The following is a 24072-nucleotide window of genomic DNA, read 5'->3' as shown; positions in this document are numbered from 1 at the left end:
AAGACTACCAATCTGGACTAGATTTAAATTTTCAATTGGAGTTTTTTGGAAATAATAGGTAGTGCAAAATCTAGCAATACTCTGGTATCAAAGAGGATCTGTGGTTAGAATCATCAAAGACCTTTCCTGCACCAACCCAGAGCCAAAGCTAAAACTGTCAAGTGTGCTTTTCTCTGGGAAAGTTTGGGGTTTTTTTTCCTACCTTTTTTAAGACAGGGTCTCACTCTGTTGCCCAGGCTGGAGTACAGTGGCACCATCAAGGCTCACTGCAGCCTCAACCTCCAAGCTGAAACAATCCTCCAACTTCTCAACCTCCCAAGTACCTGGGATTACAGGTGCATGACACCAAGCCCAGCTAATTTTTTTGTATTTTTTACAGAGACGGGGTTTTGTCATGTTGCCTAGGCTGGTCTTGAATGCCTGGGCTACAGTGATCCTCATGCATCAGCTTCCCAAAGTGCTGGGGCTACAGGCATAAACCACCATGTCCAGCCTCATTTGCTTTTTTACCAGCTTAAATCTCTGCTTTAAAAAAACTTTATATGTGTTCAATTAGCAATGGCTGACACTTGTAATCCCAGCACTTTCAGGGGCCAAGACGGGAGGACTGCTTGAAACCAGAAGTTCAAGTCCAGTTTAGCAACATAGGAAGACCCCATCTCTACAAAAAAGGTTAAAAACTTAGCCGGTGGTGGTACACATCTATAGTTCCGGTTACTTGGGAGGCTAAGGCTGGAGGATTGCTTGAGTCTGGGAGACTGAGGCTAGTGAGCCAAGATCACACCATTGTACTACAGCCTGGATGACAAAGTGGGACTGTCTCAAAAAACAAAACAAAAAGGGCCAGGCATGGTGACTCATGCCTTTAATCCCAACACTATGCGAGGCTGAGGCAGGCAAATTGCTTGAGCTCAGGAGTTCAAGACCAGCCTGGGCAACGTGGCAAAACCCTGTCTCTACAAAATACTTAAAAAATTAGCCAGACGTAGTGGCACATGCCTACTTGAGAGCTACTTGAGAGCCTGAGGCAAGAGGATCACTTGAGTCCAGGAGGTAAAGACTGAAAAGAGCCATGAGGTATTCTCAGAATAGCTCGTTCATTATATTTCAAGAAAGTAATACCAGTATTTTTTCTTAAAGCTAAATTAAAGAGTAATTCCAAAAACTGAGACAATTATGGTATAACAGGAAAAAAAAATTAACTTCATTCTGCCACCCAATCATTATGTAATCATTCTGCTTCTCTATCTTTAAGAGTATAACGCCTAGGCCAGGCACAGTGGCTCACGCCTGTAATCCCAGCACTTTGGGAGGCGAAGGTTGATGGACCCACTTGAGGTCAGGAGTTCGAGACCAGCCTGGCCAACATGGTGAAACACTGACACTTTTCAATAAAAATACAAAAATTAGGTCGGGCGCGGTGGCTCACACCTGTAATCCCCAACACTTTGGGAGACCAAGGCAGGTGGATCACCTGAGGTCAGGAGTTCAAGCCAGCCTGGCCAATGTGGTGAAACCCCATCTCTACTAAAAATACAAAAATTAGCCAGGCGTGGTGGTGGGTGCCTGTAATCCCAGCTATTTGGGAGGCTGAGGCAGGCGAATCGCTTGAATCCAGGAGGCGGAGGTTGCAGTGAACCAAGATCACACCATTACACTCCAGCCTAGGCAACAGGATTGAAACTCCATCTCAAAAAGAGAAGAAAAAAATGATCCAGGCATGTTAGCGTGTGGCTGTAGTCCCAGCCACTTGGGAGGCTGAGGCAGAAGAATCACTTAAACCTGGAGGCAGAGGCTACACTGACCCAAGACTGTGCCACTGCACTCCAGCCTGGGTAACAGAGTGAGACTCCATCTCAAAATATTAATCAATTAATTAATTAAAACAGAAGTCTTTTGCTTTGTAGTGCTTCCTGGCTTTCGGTTTCATGGCTGCTAGAAGCTTTTACAATAGCAAAACCAGTAACAAGATAACAACCCTTACGTGGGGAGCTAAAGCATCTTTGAAGTAGCACCATGAATAACTATAGCAACGTCTTGGATTAGAGATGCTAATTCACAACTTCCTCATATGGTAAGTAGCTCAGGGAGAAACCAACTAGTTTTCAAACAGCCCCACCAGGAGAAGTATCAAAGTACTACTTAAGAACTTATAAGTAACAATTTTCTTTTTTCTTTCCTTTTTTTTTTTTTTTTTTTTGTGAGACGGAGTCTCGCTCTGTCGCCCAGGCTGGAGTGCAGTGGCCGGATCTCAGCTCACTGCAAGCTCCGCCTCCCGGGTTCCCGCCATTCTCCTGCCTCAGCCTCCCGAGTAGCTGGGACTACAGGCGCCCACAACCGCGCCCGGCTAATTTTTTTGTATTTTTAGTAGAGACGAGGTTTCACCGTGGTCTCGATCTCCTGACCTTGTGATCCGCCCGCCTCGGCCTCCCAAAGTGCTGGGATTACAGGCGTGAGCCACCGCGCCCGGCCTCCTTTTTTTTTTTTTTTCAGACAGGAGTTTTGCTGTGTAGCCCAGGCTGGAGTGCAGTGACGCGATCTCAGCTCACTGCATCCTCAACCTCCCGGATTCAAGCAATTCTCTGCCTCAGCCTCCCAAGTAGCTGGGATTACAAGCGCCCACCACCATGCCCAGCTAATTTTTTGTATTTTTAGTAGAGATGGAGTTTCACCATCTTGGCCAGGCTGATCTTGAACTCCTGACCTCGTGATCCACCCACCTCGGCCTCCCAAAGTGCTGGGATTATAGGCGTGAGCCACCACACCCGGCATAACTAGCAATTTTCAAAAGCGAGACACTTTCATATTTGCCACTATAAATACATGCAAAAAGTGCTTGCTGTACCAAAAGTATCTCAAAGTTTTTAAACAATCAATCATTATTCAAATCCACTCTGGCTAAATTAAGCAGAGGGTTTTGTTTTATTTTTGAAACAGGGTCTCACTCTTTTGCCCAGGCTGGAGTACAGTGGCACTTCAGCTCACTGCAGCTTCAACCTCCCAGGATCAACCAATACTCCCACCTCAGCCTCCTAAGCTACAGCCACATGCCACCACATCTGGTAAATTTTTGTACTTTTTGTAGACAGGATTTCATCATGTTGTACAGGCTGGCCTTGAATTCCTGATTTCAATCTCTCAGCCCGCCTCGGCCTCCCAAAGTGCTGGGATTACAGGCATGCACCACCATGCCCAGACTGAAAGGTAGTTATTTTTTGAGATGGGGTCTCACTCTAGGGCCTAGGCTGGAGTGCAGTGGTGTGATCTTGGCCCACTGCAGCCTCTGCCTCCCAGGTTCTAGGGATCCTCCAACCTCAGCCTATTGAGTAGCTAGGACCACAGGCACGTGACACCATGCCCAGCTAATTTCTTTGGTTTTTTTTTTTTTTTTTAGTAGAGATGGGATTTCACCATGTTGCCCAGGCTGGTCTCAATCTCACAAGCTTAAGTGATTCACCCACCTTAGCCTCCAAACCAAAGTGCTGGGATTACAGGTGTTGAGCCACTGCACCAGGTCATCTGAAAGGTGCAGTGGACACTCTCCTTATTAAAGGACACTCTCCTTTTTAAAGGAGAGTGTCAGTACTCCAATTGTCACTAGGAGGGGTGAAAAAACAGATGCAAAGATAATATCACCCAAAATAATGTTGCACAAGATCTGGTGAGAAAACCACTATCCCTGTCACCACCAGGCATTAAATAACAAGATTCAAATCCATTATAACCTTTACTACTGCCAGCACCAAAGCCACACCTCTATTAAGAACTGAATCTGCAACTATTACCTCCACTTAAAGCTGACCAACCCTGCTGCCATTCCTAACTGCAAAATGGAAGTTATAAATAGAACCTTCACTTCCTTACATTGTGTACTTTCAAAGAGAAGTCATCCGAGTGTGTCTGCAGATCACATATCTGCATCCAAGAAAACATGGAGGGTGGGGGCGGTGGCTCACGCCTATAATCCTAACACTTTGGGAGTCCAAGGCAAGTGGATCACTTCAGCTTAGTTTGAGACCACCATGGGCCATATGGCAAAACCCCACTACTACAAAAAAACCCACAAGAATTAGCTGGGCATGGTGGCACACACCTGTAGTCCCAGCCATTTGGAGAGCTGAGACAGGAGGATCACTTGCACCTGGGAGGTGGAGGTTACAGTGAGCCAAGATGGTGACACTGCACTCCAGCCGGGGTGACAAAGTGAGCCTGTCTCAAAAAAAAAAAAAAAAAAAAAAAGGGAGAAGCTGGGAATTGAAGTTTTCACTAGTACACATACTGAGGAGGCCTGACCCATAACATGGGCAATTTTGCAAATGTAGACATACAACCAAAAATTGGAAGGCTTCTGACATGACAAATATTCACAATAAGAGACTAAGGCTAATATTTAACACACAAAATATGTCATATATAATTAACTTACAAATATCCAAATATTGGAGGACTATGCTCAAAAACATTTTCTCCTGATGGGGTACACTATTTCATTAAATATTTAATAACTGATCAAAATAATTAATAAATATATTCAACAGTACGCTACCTCAAAATCTGATGTCTCCCTGATAATGAATGGTGCCAAGAATACTCAAAGTGTAAGGTCTACGGCATAAAGACAAGCAGTACTTCTCCAGGCATATTTATATCTTTCACCAGCCTAGTTAAGACTACACATTTTATTTTATTCATTTATTTATTTTTTTGAGACAGATCTCTCGCTCTGTTGCCCAGGTTGGTGTGCAATGGCGCGATCTTGGCTCACTGCAACCTCCGCCTCAGCCTCAACGATTCTCCTGCCTCAGCCTCCTGAGTAGCTCGGATTACAGGTGTGCGCCACCACGCTCGGCTAATATTTTACTTTTAGTAGACACAGGGTTTCACAACATTGGTCAGACTGGTCTTGAACTCCTGACCCCGTGATCTGCCTGCTTCAGCCTCCCAAAGTGCTGGGATTACAGGCGTGAGCCATTGCACCCGGCCAACACTATACATTTTAAAAGCCACTGATGCACACAAGAAGACATATTAAAGGTTGTATAGTGCAGTATTGAACCCACAAGAGAAAAACTGAACACCACCTAAACGTCCACCTACAGATGAATAGTTAAATATGGTCTATCTCTTAATGTGGAATGCCATAAAAGTTTAAGAAAACCAAAATAGGACACATTCACCAACATGGAAATTGTTCCAATGCATACTGTTCAGTGAAAAAAGTAAAGCTGCAAAACAATAAGCACTTTATATTACCATTTGTATTAACAAACAAAATCACTGTAGAGATAAATATACAGGTATAGGCTAGGCACAGTGGTGCATGTCTGTAATCCCAGCACTTCTGGAGGCTAAGGCTGAGGGATTGCCTAACCCCAGGAATTCAAGATCAGCCTGGACAACACAGCGAAACCCTGTCTTTACAAAATCACAAGAATTAGCCAGGCATGGCAGCATACACCTCTAGTTCCAGGTACCCAGAAGGCTGAGACAAGAGGATGGCTTGAGAATGGGAGGAGGTTGCAATAAGCCAAGATCATGCCACTGCACTCCAGCCTGAATGACAGAGCAAGACCCTGTCTCAACAGAACAACACAACAACAGCAACAACAACAAAAACAGAAAAGACCTGAAAGGTTACAATACTGTTAAAACAACAGAATTACAAATTACCAAGATTGTTTGCCGAACAGGGAAAATGTGCAAAGGACAGACTGGAATAGATTATCATAAAATATCATTTTTACCCTATTCAATAGCCCAGATTCAATACTATTTTGATAAGCATGAAAAGGAAAAATCAGTTCATTGCTATAATTTGTATAACTCTTCTGAAGAATTGGCAATGTTTATTAAAACCCTTAAATACACAATTTTGATCCAAAAATTGTACTTGTCAGATTTACTCGCAAGAAACTGAGATATATAAAAACATGTTAAGTGCAAGGATGCTTACCACACTAATTTTACACACATCCAACCATAGAGGTGAACTGTAGTTCATCCATAAAATAGAATATACCAGATCCTTAAAACCAGATTGTACGGAAAATTGTTAAAATCTGAGTAAGTTCTGTGGACTGTATCAATGTTAATTTGCTGCTCATTATACCATAGTATAGTTATGGAAGGTGCTACTACAATGAGAAACTGAGCAACGACTTCACAGGACCACATTGTACCCTGTTTTGCAACTTCATGAATCTATAATTACAGTGATGTGCTACATTAATGACATTTTGATCAAGCACAAACTGCATGTACAACAGTGGTCCCACAAGATTATAATGGCCATACCATATAGCCTAGGTGCGTAGTAGGCTATACCATCTAGATTTGTGTAAATATTTTCTGATGTTCACATAATGAAATCCATGACACATCCCTCAAGACATATCCCTGAACAAGGCAAGACTGAATTATCTCTAAAAAGTTTTGAAAAATGGAGAAAAATTTTTAGAAAGTATGGGAAATGTTCACTATCTGTGATACCGTAAAATAAATACTTTACAGTGTATTTTAATTGTGTATAATAGCATCCATATACAACTAAAATTCTTACAATCTCCAAAGTGATGTCTTTTTGCATGCTAATACGTTCACTGATGGCTGGCAGCCCCTAAGTCAGTTTAGCTAGAATAAAATCTATCTTTTCATTTAGATTCTAGATAGCCAATAAAATTTTTTTTTTTTTTTTTTTGAGACGGAGTCTCACTTTGTCGCCCAGGCTGGAGTGCAGTGGCATGATCTCAGCTCATTGCAACCTCTGCCTCATGGGGTCAAGCGAGTCTCCGCCTCAGCCTCCTGAGTAGCTGGGATCACAGGCACCCACCACCATGTCTGGCTAATTTTTGTATTTTCAGTAGAGACGCGGTTTCACCATGTTGGTCACGCTGGTCTCAAACTCCTGACATTGTGATCCACCCGCCTTGGCCTCCAAAGTGCTGGGATTACAGGCGTGAGCCACCACGTCCAGCCAATAGCCAAGTTTTATTCATCTTCTCACCACAGTTTAGACTGCCATCAAAATCTTGCTCACTTCCACAGGATTAGAAGCCCTTGAGATTACACAGTTGTATAAATATCTACTAAACGATGTAAATTGTCCAAATGCATGCTAAACTATCTGCCAACATATACATAATATGCCAGCACATAGATATTCAAGAAAAAGATCTAAACTACCTGTAGGCTGGGCGTGGTGGCTCACGCCTGTAATCCCAGCACTTTGGGAGGCTGAGGCAGGCAGATCAACTGAGGTCAGGAGTTCGAGACCAGCCTAACCAACAAGGAGAAACCCCGTCTCTACTAATAATACAAAATTAGCTGGGTGTGGTGGCACATGCCTATAATCCCAGTTACTCGGGAGGCTGAGGCAGGAGAATCACTTGAACCTGGGAGGCAAAAGTTGCAGTGAGCCAAGATTGCACTCCAGCCTGGGCAACAAGAACAAAACTCTGTCTCAAAAACAAAATAAATAAATAAATAAATAAAAATAAACTATCTGTAAAACTGCTGGTTCAATCACCACCCTCATTTCTAAGCAATATGTCATCCCCAAATAAGCCAAAGGCAGTCCTGATTATTGTCCCATTTAATGCTAAATTCTACCTTCAGAGAGAGAAAAATGAAAGGAAAAAAGAGAACCATCAACTTCTTGTGAAAAGGATATCTTCCTGTCCTAAGAAATTATAGACTAAGGTAATAGAACCAAGAGTTAGGAAGAAAATCACCATAAATACGGTAAAACCATCCCTTTGGACATACATAACCTTTTGTTTTACTTACCTATTTACTATCAGAAACAGAAATCCCATGCCACTTAACCCCATAAATGCTGTAAAACAGAAATAAAATGTATAAATTGATTAAATGTATTTTGCCCCATGACAGATCAATCATCCAGGTTCAATTTTTATATCTCCAATACTGAGAGGGCTACTACTAAGTTACAAGCACTTACTTAGGGGGAAAAACAAAACAAAAAAAAAAACACCTGTCATTTCTTCCAAAGTAACTTCAGAATCCTACCAGAAAATGCTTAGGGCTATTTTACAAAAAGTAAAAATGAAAATTAAAGTGGGAATTCTTCACTCATTCAGAGAATAGTAATAACATTTATGGAACATTTAATTCATCTTCATAACAATTTCAGTTAAGGCCTATTATCATCCACATTTTACAGATAAGGAAAAAGTTACTTTACTTCAAGGTAAAGTAATCTGCCCAAAGTTACATAGCTATTAAGAAAAAACCAGGATTTAATCCTAAGGAGTCTAGGGGCTGGGCAGGGTAGCTCACGCCTGTAATCCCAGCACTTTGGGAGGCCAAGGTGGGTGGATCACCTGAGGTCAGGAGTTCAAGACCAGTCTGGCCAACATGGTGAAACCCCGTCTCTACTAAAAATATAATAATTAGGTGGGCATGGTGGCATGCGCCTGTAGCCCCAGCTACTTGGGACACTGAGGCAGGAGAATCACTTGAATCACTGGGGAGCAGAGGCTGCAGTGAGCCAAGATCACGCCACTGCACTCCAGCTTGGGCAACAGAGTGAGACTCCGTCTCAAAAATTAAAAAGAAAAGAAAGAAATGAATATAGAAAACAGCCACCGGATGACAACTAGGGTTCCCAGGCTGGGCTCAGTGGTTTACATCTGTAATCCCAGCACTCTGGGAGGCTGAGGCAGGCGAATCACCGGAGTTTAGGAGTTCAAGACCAGCCAGGCCAACATGGTGAAACCCCATCTCTACTAGATGGGGTTGGTGGTGCACATCTGTAATCACAGCTACTCAGGAGGCACGAAAATCACTTGAACACGGGAAGAAGGAGTTGCAGTGAGTTGAGATTGTGCCACTGCACTCCAGCCTAGGCAGCAGAGCAAAAATCCATCTCAAAAAATAAATAAAAATTTTTAAAAATACAAAAATTAGCCAGGTGTGGTGGTAGGTGCCTGTAATCCCAGCTACTCAGGAGGCAGAGGAGAATCACTTGAACCCGGGAGGCAGAGGTTGCAGTGAGCCAAGATCGTGCCACTGCACTTCAGCCTGAAGGACAGAACAAGTCACTACCTTCAAAAAAAAAAAAAAAAAGAATCAACTAGGGATTCTGATAAAATGCAGACTGATTCAGTAATTCAGGGGTAGAGTTTCTACTGTAACAAACCAGAGTTCTTACTCTAACAAACCCCTGGGTTAAAGGAGCTTGCTGCTATCTACAGATAACACTTTGAACAGCAAGGAAACTGGATCACCCTAAGTTGTTTCCACCAACCTCTCCAAGTTGTCAAAAATCAGAATTCACTTGCCCTCTATTGTGAAAGAAAATCTGAAGTTTATTCATCAATATTATCATCAGTATTATTACTGGTACTCTAGTACCAGCGGAAAAGACAGGATTTATATCCTAAAATTCCCACTATCTCAATCAGACGGCATCTGTCATTCATCAAAAGCAGCTGATGCCACCATAGGTTAGTGACACTTAAACTTTTGGGGGTCACAAATTGCTCTGAAATATAATCAAAGTTACAAATTTCTCCCTAGAAAATTCAGCATGAGATTAATGAATCCTTTCATTAAAGATTAAGAATTCTAGGACAGGTACAGTGGCTCACCCCTGTAATCCCAGCACTCTGGGAGGCTGAGGCAGGTGGATCACAAGGTCAGGAGATCAAGACCATCCTGGCTAACACGGTGAAACCCCCGTCTCTACTAAAATTACAAAAAATAACCAGGTGTGGTGGTGGGCGCCTGTAATCCCAGCTACTTGGGAGGCTGAGGCAGGAGAATGGTGTGAACCCAGGAGGGGGAGGATACAGTGAGCCGAGATTGCACCACTGCACTCCAGCCTGGGCGACAGAGTGAGGCTGTCTCAAAAAAAAAAAAAAAAAAGATAAAGAATTATCTATTAATAGATGTCTAACAGACTGGGTGTTGTGGCTCACACCTGTAATCCCAGCACTTTGGGAGGCCAAAATGGGAGGATTGTTTGAGGCCAGGAGTTCGAAACCAGCCTAGCCATCAGAGCAAGACCCTGTCTCCATTTAAAAAAGGTACCGGCCGGGCGCGGTGGTTCACGCCTGTAATCCCAGCACTTTGGGAGGCTGAGGCGGGCGGATCACGAGGTCAGGAGATTGAGACCATCCTGGAGAGCACGGTGAAACCCCATCTCTACTGAAAATACAAAAAAATTACCCAGGCGTGGTAGCGGGCGCCTGTAGTCCCAGCTTCTAGGGAGGCTGAGGCAGGAGAATGGCGTTAACCCGGGAGGCGGCGGAGCTTGCAGTGAGCGGAGATCACGCCACTGCACTCCAGCCTGGGCGACACAGCGAGACTCCATCTCAAAAAAAACAAAAAACAAAACACAACAAAAAGGTACCTAACATTTACTATTTAATCCTGAAAATACTGAGCCATGACTTCAATTAGTCAGCTGATAAAGCTAATGGCTAACTACACAAACGAACTTAAATATACCTCAACCTCAAACATCAATATTAAATATCAAAATAGTTCTTTTTTTTTTTCTTTGCTGGGCATGGTGGCTTACACCTGTAATCCCAGCAGTTTGGGAGGCTGAGGTAGGCAGATGACCTGAGGTCAGGAATTCGAGACCAGCCTGACCAACGTGGAGAAACCCCGTCTCTACTAAAAATACAAAATTAGCCAGGTGTGGTGGTGCATATCTGTAATCCCAGCTACTCGGGAGGCTGAGGCAAGAGAATCGCTTGAACCTGGGAGGCGGAGGTTGTGGTGAGCCGAGATCACGCCATTACACTCCAGCCTGGGCAACAAGAGCGAAACGCCATCTCAAAAAATAATAATTATTATTATTTTTTCTTTGTTTTTTTTTTTCTTTTTTGAGACAGAGTCTTGCTATGTCGTCCAGGCGGGAGTGCAGCGCACAATGTCGGCTCACTGCAACCTCCACCTCCTGGCCATTCTCAAGGAAACAGAAGGAAGGAAGGTAAACAAAAAGTGGCTCAGTCTCAGCAGAGATTTAGACCCAGGCAGGCTGGTCCCAGAGTCCATGTTTCTAGACATTGTTTTCTTCTTGCCTGCTGGTCAAAGAAAAATAAAAAAAATCTTTTATGCAATCTTGTATATAAATGTATCTTAATTTTACTCAGTCACTGCCCTACTATTTTTTTTCTTCCTCCAACTCAAAAGGCAAAAATAATCCTATTTTCATTATCATGCTCAACTGCAACTTTCTGCCCTATAAATTTACATTTCCCACAGCCAATATATATTTTTTTAAAATTTTTAAGACATGGGATGTCACTATGTTGCCCAGACTGGTCTTGAACTCCTGGACTCAAGCTATCCTTCCACCTCAGCCTCCCAAAGTGCTGGGATTACAGGTATAAGCCACCCCGCCCAGCCTGCCATACCCAATATAACAAATATTTCAGTACCCACTTACGTGCGTTATATTACTTTATTAGTATAGAAGGAAAATCTTGCCAATGAGCACACAGTAAACCTCTAATCTCTTCTGAAAATATACAAGTTATTATACAAACCAGAATACTTTTGAGAAGGAAAAAAGGTAAAACATCCATCCCAGAAAATAGGCATATGCTGTGACCTTCCAGGGCAAAATGGCCAGTAAGATCATCTTACCTGCTAGTTAGTAGTATGAAACACTATCGAACTATTTGTTACACAAACCCTGCATTACTGCAGACTTTTCTACCCTGACCAGAAAATCCTTTTCTCGCCAGGTGCGGTGGCTCACGCCTGTAATCCCAGCACTTTGGAAGGCCGTTGAGGAGGGCGGATCACCTGAGGTCGGGACTTCAAGACCAGCCTGACCAACACGGAGAATCCCCATTTCCACTAAAAATACAAAATTAGCCAGGCATGGTGGCACATGCCTGTAATGCCCATCTACTCAGGAAAGCTCAGGAAGGCTGAGGCAGGAGAATCGCTTGAACCCGGGAGGCAGAGTTTGTGGTGAGCTATTGCACTCCAGCCTGGGCAACAAGAGAGAAACTCCATCTAAAAAAAAAAAAAAAAGGCAGAAAATCCTTTTCTCTTCTCTCAGTAACATACAAACCCAATAGAACTTAACTCACCCCTGGAGTCTGGCATTTATGAATGCATTTCACATCCTACCCCTAATAATATTCATCTAAAGTACTCTTCTTTCTTTGGTTTAGAGCCCGTCATTTAAAAACCGTAGACATATTCTGTGAACCAAAGATTGGTTCAAGTGGTGGGACAAGGACACAGGTAAGACAGGAAAGATGAGTACATATTTAGATGTTTCTTATTCTTACATTTACTTACACTTTTACATTAGAATTTTTTTCAAAAGAGTAAATGTAAAGTACCTATTTGCATTTTAACATTTGTATTCCTTTAATTTTCATTTTTTTGAGACAGTCTCACTGTCACCCAGGCTGGAGTGCAGTGACATGATCTCGGCTCACTGTAACCTCTGCTTCAGGGTGTGCCTCAGCCTCCTGAGTACCTAGGACTACAGACACATGCCCAGATAATTTTTGTACTTTTAGTAGACATGGGGTTTCGCCATGTTGGCCAGGCTGGTCTCAAACTCCTGGCCTCAAGTGATCCACTTGCGTTGGCCTCCCAAAGTTCTGGGATTACAGGTGCGAGCCAGCCCACCCAGCTGTATTCCTTTAAATCCTGCATGTAAATGTGTATTTTTACATACTGCCATCTTCATTCCTCTTTTAAAACTTATATTTGCCCAACCAAAAGTATACTCTCCAACTATAAAAAAAACTTTAAATAATTAAATTGTTTGGCTTGCCCTAAATCAGAGTAAGTTAGTAACAAGGCTGAGACAAAAACTTAGAAGTTATACTTCTCTTAAATTAGTGCTATCTCACAGTAATTTTTGCAATCATCAGTGCTACTATCATGTCGTTCAATAAGCTCTCCAAAAATATTTACTATATAAAGCACAAATTTTGGAGGTGTTTGGAAGCCACCGATAATTTATATCACAATATAGTTGGTTTTGAGGATTAAATCATAGTATGATTTAACACAACGTAACTATCAGAAGTTAACACAACCTAACTATCAGAAGACATCAGTATTCTCAAATTATACATAAGAACTTGAGGTTCAGAGAAGCTATGTCACCTGCCTCAGGTCATACATTTGAACTCAAGATTCTAAAACCATTACAGAAAATCACGGTTTATAATACAGAACATTTACAATGTTTTAAAAATTGGAAACCTATACCTCAAATATTAAACATTAAAGAAAACAAAGCTTTGGCCAGACGCAGTGGCTCACGCCTGCAATCCCAGTACTTTGGGAAGCCAAGGAGGGTACATCACAAGGTCAGGAGTTTGAGACCAGCCTGGCCAATATAGTGGAACTCCTTCTCTACTAAAAATACAAAAAATAGCTGGGCATGGTGGTATGCTCCTGTAGTCTCAGCTACTCCGGAGGCTGAGGCAGAAGAATCGCTTGAATCAAGGAGGCGGAGGTTGCAATGAGCCGAGATCATGCCACTGCACTCCAGTCTGGGCAACACAGCAAGACTCTGTCTCAAAAAACAAACAAAAAAACTGTTAAGATGGGCCGGGCGCGGTGGCTCAAGCCTGTAATCCCAGCACTTTGGGAGGCTGACACGGGTGGATCAACTAGGAGTTTGAGACCAGCCTGGCCAACATGGCAAAACCTTGTCTCTACTAAAAATACAAAAATTAGCCGGTATGGTGGTGCACGTCCGTAGTCCCAGCTACTGGGGAGGCTGAAGTGAGAGAATCATTTGAACCCAGGAGGCAGACATTGCAGTGAGTCAAAATCGTGCAACTGCACTCCAGCCTGGGGCAACACAGCAAGACTCCCTCTCAAAAAAACAAAAACAAACAAAAAAAAACCAACAACCTGTTAAATGATACTTTTTATGTTATATGTATTTCACAACTAAAAATACTTTTAACTGGTGGCATGAGCCTGTAGTCCCAGCTACTCAGGAGGCTGAAACCAGATTGCTTGAGCCCAGGAATTTGAGGCTATGGTATGCCATGACTATACCTGTGAATAGCCACTATACTCCAGCCTGGACAACACAGTGAGACCCTGTCTCTAAAAAAATAAAATTAAATAATAATTTTAAAAAATTTCTGAGACAGCATCTCCCTCTGTCACCCAGGTTGGAGTGCAGTGGCACTAACATGGCTCACTGTGGCCTTGATCTCCTGGCTCAAGTGATCCTCCCATCTCAAGTGTAGCTGGGACCACAACACATGCCACCAGGCCTGGCTAATTTTTTAAATTTGTTTGTAGAGGTTGGGGGTGGGGGGGTCTCACTTTGTTGCCCAGGCTGGTCTTGAACTACTGGGCTCAAGCTATCCTCCCACCTCAGCCTCCCAAAGTGTTGAGATTACAGGCATGAGCCACGTTACCCAACCTAAAAAACTTTTAATTATTTAAAAGTTATTAAAGCATCCGAGGGCATATGAAACTTAACTGCTACCTAAGTAAGTAATTATAAGTATAGTTGGCCCCCCATATCCATGAGTTCCATATACATCAGTGGAGAAATCAATCACAGATCAAAAATACTCAGAAAAAAAAAAATCGTTGCATTTGTACTGACCATGTAGAGACTTTTTTCTTATCACTCTATAAATAATACAATATAGCAACTATTTACAAAGCATTTACATTGTAACAGATATTATAAATAATCGAGATGATTTAACATATACAGGAAGATGTGCATAGGTTATATGCAAATACTACGCCTTTTTATGTAAGACTTGAGCATCCAAGGTTTTTGGCATCTAAAGAGGATCCTGGAACCAATTTCCCACAGATACTGAGGGACAACTGTCTTCATTTTCAGGGAAAAACTCAGAGACAGAAACACAATTTTAGTAGTCACTGCATACCCACCCTTCCCAGCCTCTAGTTTTAATTTTTTTAATTTAAACAAAAATTTCAGCCTGAGCAAAAAAATAAAACCTTGTCGGCCGGGCGCGGTGGCTCAAGCCTGTAATCCTAGCACTTTGGGAGGCCAAGACGGGCGGATCACAAGGTCAGGAGATCGAGACCATCCTGGCTAACACAGTGAAACCCCGTCTCTACTAAAAAGTACAAAAAACTAGCCGGGCGAGGTGGCGAGCGCCTGTAGTCCCAGCTACTCGGGAGGCTGAGCCAGGAGAATGGCGTAAACCCGGGAGGCGGAGCTTGCAGTGAGCAGAGATCCGGCCACTGCACTCCAGCCTGGGTGACAGAGCGAGACTCCGTCTCAAAAATAAATAAATAAATAAAAATAAAAAAAAATAAAACCTTGTCTCTACAAAAAAATACCAAAAAAGAAAAAAATTAGCCAGGCATGGTGGTACATGCCTATGGTCCCAGCTACTTTGGAGGCTGAGGTGGGAGGATCACTTAAGCCAGGGAGGCGGAGGCTGCAGCAAACGAGACTCTGTCTCAAAAAAGAAAAAATTAAAAATTAAAAAAAACTTTAAGAGAGAAATGAAAAAAAAAATTTTAACTACAATCTGCCTCCTTAGGGCTCAAAAGTTTTAAGTAACTTGATAGCATTCAGATGAACGTAGTACAATGCAGTTTCAAACTACAAAAAATTTGTTGTAAAAGAATTTAAGAAGGGTCATGTCTGATGACTATGAATCATCCAAACTTCTACCTCTTTCCAGAGAGGGACATTGTTTCTCCTTCAGAACAGAGATGATTAAAAAAAAACAAAAAACAAACAACAAAAAAACAATAATCGGCTGGGTGCTGTAGCTCACGCCTGTAATCCCAGCACTCTAGGAGGCCGAGGAGGGCGGATCACTTGAGGTCAGCTGTTCGAGACCAGCCCTGCCAACATGGCAAAACTCATGTCTACTAAAAATAAAAAATAAAAAATTAGCCAGGCATGGTAGCGCATGCCTGAAGACCCAGCTACTAGGGAGGCTGAGGCAGAAGAACTGCTTGAACCCGCCAGGCGCGGTTGCTCACGCCTGTAATCCCAGCACTTGGGGAGGCCAAGGTAGGCAAATCATGGGGTCAAGAGAGACCATCCTGGCCAACATGGTGAAACCCTATCTCTACCAAAAATACAAAAATTAATTGGGCATGGTGGCACGCGCCTGTAGTACCAGCTACTCGGGAGGCTAAAGCAGGAGGATCGCTTGAACCCAGGAGGTGGAGGTTGCAGTGAGCCCAGATCACGCCACTGCACTCCAGCCTGGCAACAAAGACTCAGTCTCAAAAAAAAAAAAAAAAAGACCTGCTTGATCCCAGGACACAGAGGTTTCTGAGATTGCGCCACTCTCTAGCCTGGGTGACAGAGAGAGACTCAGTCTCAAGCGGAAAAAAAATAAAACAAACCAATAATCTACTGAAGTCAGTAGAGCGGGTCTTGCTCTGTCACCTGGCCTGGAATGCCATGGCAGAGTCACAACTCATTCCAGCTTTCACCTCCCATACTCAACCGAAACTCCTGCCTCAGCCTCCCGAGTAGCTGGGACTACAGGCACGTGCCACCACATTGGGCCCAAGGCCAGGTTTTTAAAAGTTGCATCTAAGTATTATTTACATAGGATTCCTTGTCTGCAATATATTCTACTCCAATATAAGTAGGTGGTTGATGAGTTCAAGCTTCCATGTTCACTAACTGTGTAAAAACTTAGGCAAGTTTAAATTCTCTGTGCCTTAGTTTCTTTTTTTTGAGACAGTCTCACTCTGTTGTCCAGGCTGGAATACAGTGGCACCATCTCAGCTCACTGCAACCTCTGCCTCCCAGGTTCAAGCGATTCTCCTACCTTAGCCTCCCAAGTAACTGGGATTACAGGTGTGTGCCACCACATCTGGCTAATTTTTGTATTTTTAGTAGAGATGGGGTTTCACCATGTTGGCCAGGCTGGTCTCAAACTCCTGACCTCAGGTGATCCGCCGCCCACCTCAGTCTTCCAAAGTGCTGGGATTACAGGCATGAGCCACTGTGCCTGGCTGCCTTAGTTTCCTTATCACTAAAATGGGGATACTAACACCTCATAGAGATATTGAGACTTAAGATGTACAGATATCTATATATACAAAAACATCAAACGTTCCTGACACAAAGTACAATACAAGTATGTACTACTACTGTTATTATTGTTATATTGCTATTATCTATTCTACTGATTCTAGTGGGATAGTTAAGCTGGAATCTCTCCAGAAAAATACACATTAGTAAAAGGTATTGAACACAACTGCAGAGGACCCAGGGATCCCAGATTAATCCTGCCAAAGATGATCCACAAGCAACTTGGTTTAGTAAAGCAGTTCTTAACCTCTTTTGTGACAAAGACCTCTTCAGTAGTCCAATTAATCTATGGATCCCTTCTCAGAGTTTTTTTAAATTTCTAAAATATATAGGATCACAAAGTAAACTAATTATATTGAAACGCAGTTGTCAAAATATTTTAAAATGTCTAATATAGCAATACGTTAAATAACAATATTTTTGACATATAGCAAGTAATGAGCATAAATATTTCAAGATATCTGCAAAAACTGTAATATATGTTAAAAAGTGATTTGTCTTGGTGACAAGGTCACAGACACTGTTGCTGCCATTAACATTTAAAGAATTTTCACTTCTTTTCCATTTAGATTTCGGTTAGAAACTAGTGAAAATAAACAAATTTTTTTCCCCAAACAAGCTCAGGTACTTACTTCCTCAATTCTATCCAAAAACCTAGATTCAGAACCTTTGACTTATGGGAAAGTGCAAAAATAATTTTGGAGCCAGAAATTTATGTTCTAGAAGCCAGACTTCAGACTTTAACCCCCACATTATTTACACTTGAATGACCTTAGATATCTAACTTCTGAGCTTTGGTTCTCTCACTGAGAATAATTCCTCTATCATGAGGTTACTGGGATCAAATACTAGTTAACAAAACGTCAAATGACCAATATGTTGTTTTTCACTGATTTTAAAACCACATATTCAGCCCCAAATATTTAAAGACAGCTAATTTTCAATAAAACTCATATGAGAAAATGAAGAACGACATAGTGATTCACAAAGAAAATGATTAATGGAGATACAACTTTTAAATAATAGTTTGGCAGAGATATGGTAGAATTTGTCTAACCTGGGGAGTTGGACAGGCCTGAACTGCTAACATCCCGTCCATGATTTGACATCAGCAACACCTGGATCTAAATCCCAGTTACACTACTTTACTTTTACTAAGTAAAGTTACTTTAACTTCTGGGGCTCGGTTTTGTCATCTGTAGAATATTTTAAGTATTGCTTTAGAGACAGGAGAGGACCTAATTTAAACAATAAATGGGGCTGTTATTAAAACTTACATTTTAATAAAGCCAAAGGAATCAATTTGGAAGTCAAAAGTATATTGTGGAGCTCCCGTCAATATAAACTCCACAATCTTTCTTCCGCTCAGCAAAACACACACTTAAAACCTGTGGTATTTACATAGCATAACATTCCTAAAACAAAGTGGCCGGCAATGTCTTAAAATCCTATCTGATTTCTTATTCTGCCTAAGGAAAACAACAATGAGGATAGAAAACAGTAAACAGAATGAGTTCAGTAATTTTAAATCTTTTCATGATTTCCCCGGATGTTTCAATGAATGATTATTATTAATGTTAGATATACTCTAATGTAGCAGTCTTTTAAAACACTAAAGATGTCAAGCTTATCGGCGACACAATGTCAGTTAAACAGAAAAAAAAACCTAAAATCATTTATTTACTTTATGCTGGAACATTATGGATTAAGATTTTCCCACGGGGGGAGGGGGGAGGGATAGCATTAGGAGATATACCTAATGTAAATGACGAGTTAATGGGTGCAGCACACCAACATGGCACGTGTATACATATGTAACAAACCTGCACGTTGTGCACATGTACCCTAGAACTTAAAGTATAATTTTAAAAAAGTCGAAAAATAAAAAAATAAAAAAATAAAAATTTTCCCACAACCCGGAAAAAAAAAATCTGCCATAGGCTGGCCCCGGCTCCTAGACCCATTATACAAATGTAAATTCCTTCCCTCATTGAAAAGATTATTTTTATGGGCATAGTTAATAAACGCCAAGTTGCGAAGTTGCAGCTTTGCTGGTTTGACGTTTTCACAATGTAAGAACAATATGATCTGGAATCTACTCAAAGCATTAGCCAGGCAGTCAGCTGACGCTTACTGCACACAAGAGGACAGAATGAAGGGAAATTAAATTTCGTATTTCTGTAAGGCAGGTCTCCAACTCTATCTTGAAAACTAAACAGGCCAACAGCAGATGTTCTAGTTTAAGTAATAAAAGTATCTCATTGTTCAAATAACATTACAAACACCGGCTTTTCCCGGAATAAGTTGCTCTCATTCTTGGAATTCTCCTTGTAAAGGGCTTTTAATCGGTTCATAGAACCAACCCTTCATCACGCAGTTGCTGCTTGAGTAACTTTTACAAAAGGTCAAAGCGGTGCCTTTCAAGGCTTCCAAACCCTACTGGCTTCTCCTCGATTCAAAGTAACTCGCTTTCACCCACAGAACGTTCCAGAGACCTAGGGACGGGGCCCGGGCAGAATTTGGTGGAGGTTGCTCAAAGAACTTTTTCAATTTTCTTTTCAAAACACTTACCGCATTTCACCTTCCTCCATCCGTGGCCCCACATGTTGCTCGCCTCCCTCCCAGAGGGCCCCGCGAGGCCGCGCTCGGCCCCCGGAACGCGCCCACCTGATTACCCTCTCCTCTCAGACTCTGCCCCCCAACCCCCCAATGCTGTCTCCTTTAGGAGGTCCATATGGGACACTTTACCCCTCCTCTGAACCTCACGCCACACCAGACCAGCCCTCCGTTCTTCTCCTTCAATTCTTCTCCATTACGGGCATCACCTCCCATAGCTTCCTAGAGTGTTGTGAGCGCGCAGAGGGAAGCTGCAGGCCTGCTCGGCCCAGGTGCTGTGTCAGCCTATCTGCCGGTTCCGCGGCGTGTACGGCCCGGAAAGTCACATGGCAGTGGGACCGGCCGGCGCCTCTACACTCCTGCTCTCCTAAGAGCAGGACGAGACTAGCAAATCCACTCACCTCCACGAAAAGCAACATGTCGTCCTCTGCTCGGCCCAATCGTTCCCGCCGCCGCAACTCCAACTGGCTCACAGGCCCGCGCCCCAATTGCTAGGATAAGGACACACACTCGCCTTGCCCCTCCACCCGGCAGTGGACCCGGCTCCTCCCCCGCCGTCAGCCGCTGCGGCCTGACCCGCCCAGTCCCGCCTCCCTTGAAACAACAACCGCTTCCGGGTCTAGGGAAAAATTGTTTCCGGCAGAAAAGAGAGTCGTCGACGCGCTCAACTTTTGCACCATCTTTTCTAGCAACAGTGTGGGATGTACTATCATCTGTCGCGGGGGGGGACGATTAGCAGGAGATGCCATTCTGGGGCACGGGGATGTGTAAAAATCTTAATGACACATTTTATCACTTGTCAGATAGCTACACAGCACTGATAATTCCGCAGTTTTCATAGTTCACAATCTAGATTTGATTTTTAAAGCCGACCTTGGCGACGTGTGCTGAACAAACGTCCAACCCTGCCGAAAAGTGGTGGCTCACAGAAGAAAAGTAGACAAGAAAAAAAAAAAAAAGCTATAAAAAGCTATGATAGTAGTAAATACGTTAATAGCAGCTACTGTATATTAAATGCTTACATTGTGCTTGGCACTATACTGAGCATTTTATGTTAATTGATCTTAAAACAATTCTATGCAATAAATAATATTATTATCATCCCCATTTTACAGTTGAAGGAGCCCTCTAGGAGGTTGGGTTTCGCTTTGACACACCTTTAAAGAACTTTGCCCTGGGCTCATTTGAATTAGTTACCCATATCTCCACTTAATATACTAGTAACAACGCTTAATCTGTATAGTCTCTTCTTTGATATTCTGCCATTAATTCAAACGAAATACAATAAAAACAAATTTTTAAAATTATCTATAATATTTGTTAGATGGTCCAAATTCCTTATCTTTAGCAATATGTCCCTCCCTTACCACTCCCACTTCTACGTCCTAGTTCAAACACTCATCTTTTGAAATAATCATGTATTGGCTGGGAGGGGTTGGCTCACACCTACAATCCCAGCACTTTGGAAGGCTGAGGCTGACGGATCACTTGAGGTCAGGAGTTCAAGACCAGCCTGGCCAACATGGTAAAACCCCGTCTCTACTAAAAATACAAAAATTAGCCGGGTGTGATGGTGCACACCTGTAATCCCGGCTACTCCGGAGGCTGAGGCAGAATTGCTTGAACCCAGGAGGCAGAGATAACAGTGAACCGACATTGCGCCACTGCACTCCAGCCTGGGCAACTGAGTGAGACTCTGTCTCGAAAATAATAATCATAATGGTAATGAATAAAAATTGGCCGGGCGCCGTGGCTCATGCCTGTAATCCTAGCACTTTGGGAGGCCGAGGCGGGTGTATTGCCTTAGGTCAGGAGTTTGAGACCAGCCTGGGCAACACGGTGAAACCCTATCTCTAGTAAAATACAAAAAATCAGCCAGGCATGGCAGTGTGTGCCTGTAGTCCCAGCTACGTGGGAGGCTGAAGCAGGAGAATTGCTAGAACCCAGGAGGCAGAGGTTGCAGTGAGCCAAGATCACGGCACTGCACTCAAGCCTGGGTGACAGAGTGCGACTCTGTCTCTAAAAAATAATAACAATAAATAAATAAATAAATATGAAATAATCATGTCTTGATCTTTTCCAATGGATTTTTCCATTATATTATTTTAAAAATCTTCCTAAAGTAAAGGTCTCATTTTCACCAAATCACTGTTAACTTGATTTCAAGACTTTGCCATTCTGATCTCATGAAATCTTCCTTGCTTTGCCGCAAATGGAATCTCCTCAGATACCACATTAATTCCACCACCAAATTGCTGATAGCTGTTATTTCAGACCCACCCTAATCTGGTTCTCGGTAAACTCCTGTTAGGTTATCTCAGTGATTAAACCAAGCTCCTTACTTTCCCCCTGAGATGCAAACTCATTAGCACTCACCTCCAAAGCCATGGCTCAAGGTGTAGTCCCTATCTGGATTGCCTCCATTTGTCAATCAATCTTCTCTCTCCATAAGGTTTTCTCAAAGACTCTGCTCCTATAGATCTCTTCCTCGTGTCCCTTATTAGCACTTGATTATTATATTCTATCTTAAATCTTTGCTTTTTCTTTTTTGTTTTAGTTTCTTTACAGGAACCCTATCATATATTCTTCAGTGTAGGATAATGTAAGCAGCATAGTGTTTCAACAAATGCTTGTCGAATAGAAAGAGAAGCAGGATTTAAAAACTGACTTTAAGAAGCCTTCATGGTCGGGTGTGGTGGCTCACGCCTGTAATCCCAGCACTTTGGGAGGCTGAAGAGGGTAGATCACGAGGTCAGGAGATCAAGACGAGCCTGGCTAACACGGTGAAACCCCGTCTCTACTAAAAATACAAAAAATTAGCCGGGCGCCTGTAATCCCAGATATGCGGGAGGCTGAGGCAGGAGAATGGCGTGAACCAGGGAAGCAGAGCTTGTAGTGAGCCTTGATCGTGATACTGCACTCCAGCCTGGGCAACAGAGTGAGATTCTGTCTCAAAGAAAAGCCTTCATGTCTAGTTGCTGATTGATGAATTCCATGCTGCATAAAAGATGCAAGTGAGAGAGAAAGCAATAATGCAAAATTAGTTTAGCTGACAACTAAACTTTGGGAGGCTGAGGTGAGTGGATCACTTGAGGAGTTTGAGACCAGCCTGGCCAACACAGTGAAACCCCATCTCTACCAAAAATATAAAAAATTAGCCAGGTATAGGCTGGGCACAGTGGCTCACGCTTGTAATCCCAGCACTTTGGGAGGCCGAGGCGGGCGGATCACAAGGTCAGGAGATCGAGACCATCCTGACTAACACGGTGAAACCCCATCTCTACTAAAAAATACAAAAAAAATTAGCCGAGCATAGTGGTGGGCACCTGTAGTCCCAGCTACTCAGGAGGCTGAGGCAGGAGAATGGCGTGAACCCAGGAGGCAGAGCTTGCAGTGAGCCGAGATTGCGCCACTGCACTCCAGCCTGGGCCACAGGCGAGACTCCATCTCACATTAAAAAAAAAAAAAAAAATTAGCCAGGTGTGGTGGCGCACGCCTGTAATCCCAGCTACACAGAAGGCTGAGGTAGGAGAATCACTTGAACCTGGGAGGCAGAGGTTGCAGTGAGCTGAGATCACGCTACTACACTCCAGCCTGGACAATAGAGTGAGACTCTGTCTCAAAAAAAAAAAAAAGAAAGAAAGAAAGAAAAAATATATATATACACTTGTAGTAAAACTATGTAAAAGTAGACTCAAATATGTAAAATTCATGATTGTCATTTCATCTGGAATGGGACAGTGGGGAAGGAAGGAACCGGGGGTTGGGAGACATCAAAGAGGACTTTGACCTTCTCTAATGCTTTTTTTAATTTAAAAAATATCTAAAGCAGGCCGGGCGCGGTGGCTCAAGCCTGTAATCCCAGCACTTTGGAGGCCGAGACGGGCGGATCACGAGGTCAGGAGATCGAGACCATCCTGGCTAACAGGGTGAAACCCCGTCTCTATTAAGAAATACAAAAAAAAAAAACTAGCCGGGCGAGGTGGCGGGCGTCTGTAGTCCCAGCTACTCGGGAGGCTGAGGCCGGAGAATGGCGTGAACCCGGGAGGCGGAGGTTGCAGTGAGCTGAGATCCGGCCACTGCACTCCAGCCTGGGCGACAGAGCGAGACTCCGTCTCAAAAAAAAAAAAAAAAAAAAAAAAAAATATCTAAAGCAAATATTAAACAAAAATTAGCCAGGTGTGGTGGCGCGTGCCTGTAATTCCAGCTGAGGAATCTGAGAATCTGGAAGGCTGAGGCACAAGAATCTCTTGAACCTGGGAGGCAGAGGTTGCAGTGAACCGAGATCATGACACCGTACTCCAGCCTGGGTAATAAAGTGAGACTCTGTCTCGAAAAAAAAAAAGAAAAGTATAAAGAGTAAGCAGTGCAAAGAGTGTGATCCTCATCCAAATAATATCATCCAAGTTACTTCATCCAAA

General features: G+C 42.9%; 1 protein-coding gene across 26 annotated transcripts in view; it reads right to left on the bottom strand.

The window, feature by feature from the left end:
• LARP4 (La ribonucleoprotein domain family member 4) overlaps positions 1 to 20272 on the bottom strand; it is an 84355-nt gene extending 64083 nt beyond the window's left edge. For 13 of the 26 annotated variants that reach the window (XM_025401765.1, XM_025401771.1, XM_025401788.1 and 10 more), the window contains exon 1: positions 20053 to 20272. In XM_025401765.1, coding sequence (XP_025257550.1) covers positions 20053 to 20070 — 18 coding nt within the window. In that variant the 5' untranslated portion in view covers positions 20071 to 20272. Of the gene's footprint in view, positions 1 to 3461; positions 3544 to 7785; positions 7835 to 16680; positions 16688 to 18092; positions 18232 to 19606; positions 19679 to 19860; positions 19969 to 20052 lie in introns of those variants that run through there. The other 13 variants (XM_025401772.1, XM_025401782.1, XM_025401787.1 and 10 more) reach the window with 6 other exon arrangements.
• Positions 20273 to 24072: the final 3800 nt, after the last annotated feature.

This window comes from Theropithecus gelada, chromosome 11 (genome assembly GCF_003255815.1).
Source record: "Theropithecus gelada isolate Dixy chromosome 11, Tgel_1.0, whole genome shotgun sequence".
In the NCBI taxonomy this organism is placed as follows: Eukaryota; Metazoa; Chordata; class Mammalia; order Primates; family Cercopithecidae; genus Theropithecus; species Theropithecus gelada.
The sequence above is the reverse complement of the archived record's forward strand: the minus strand, read 5'-3'. Positions and strand labels throughout refer to the sequence as shown.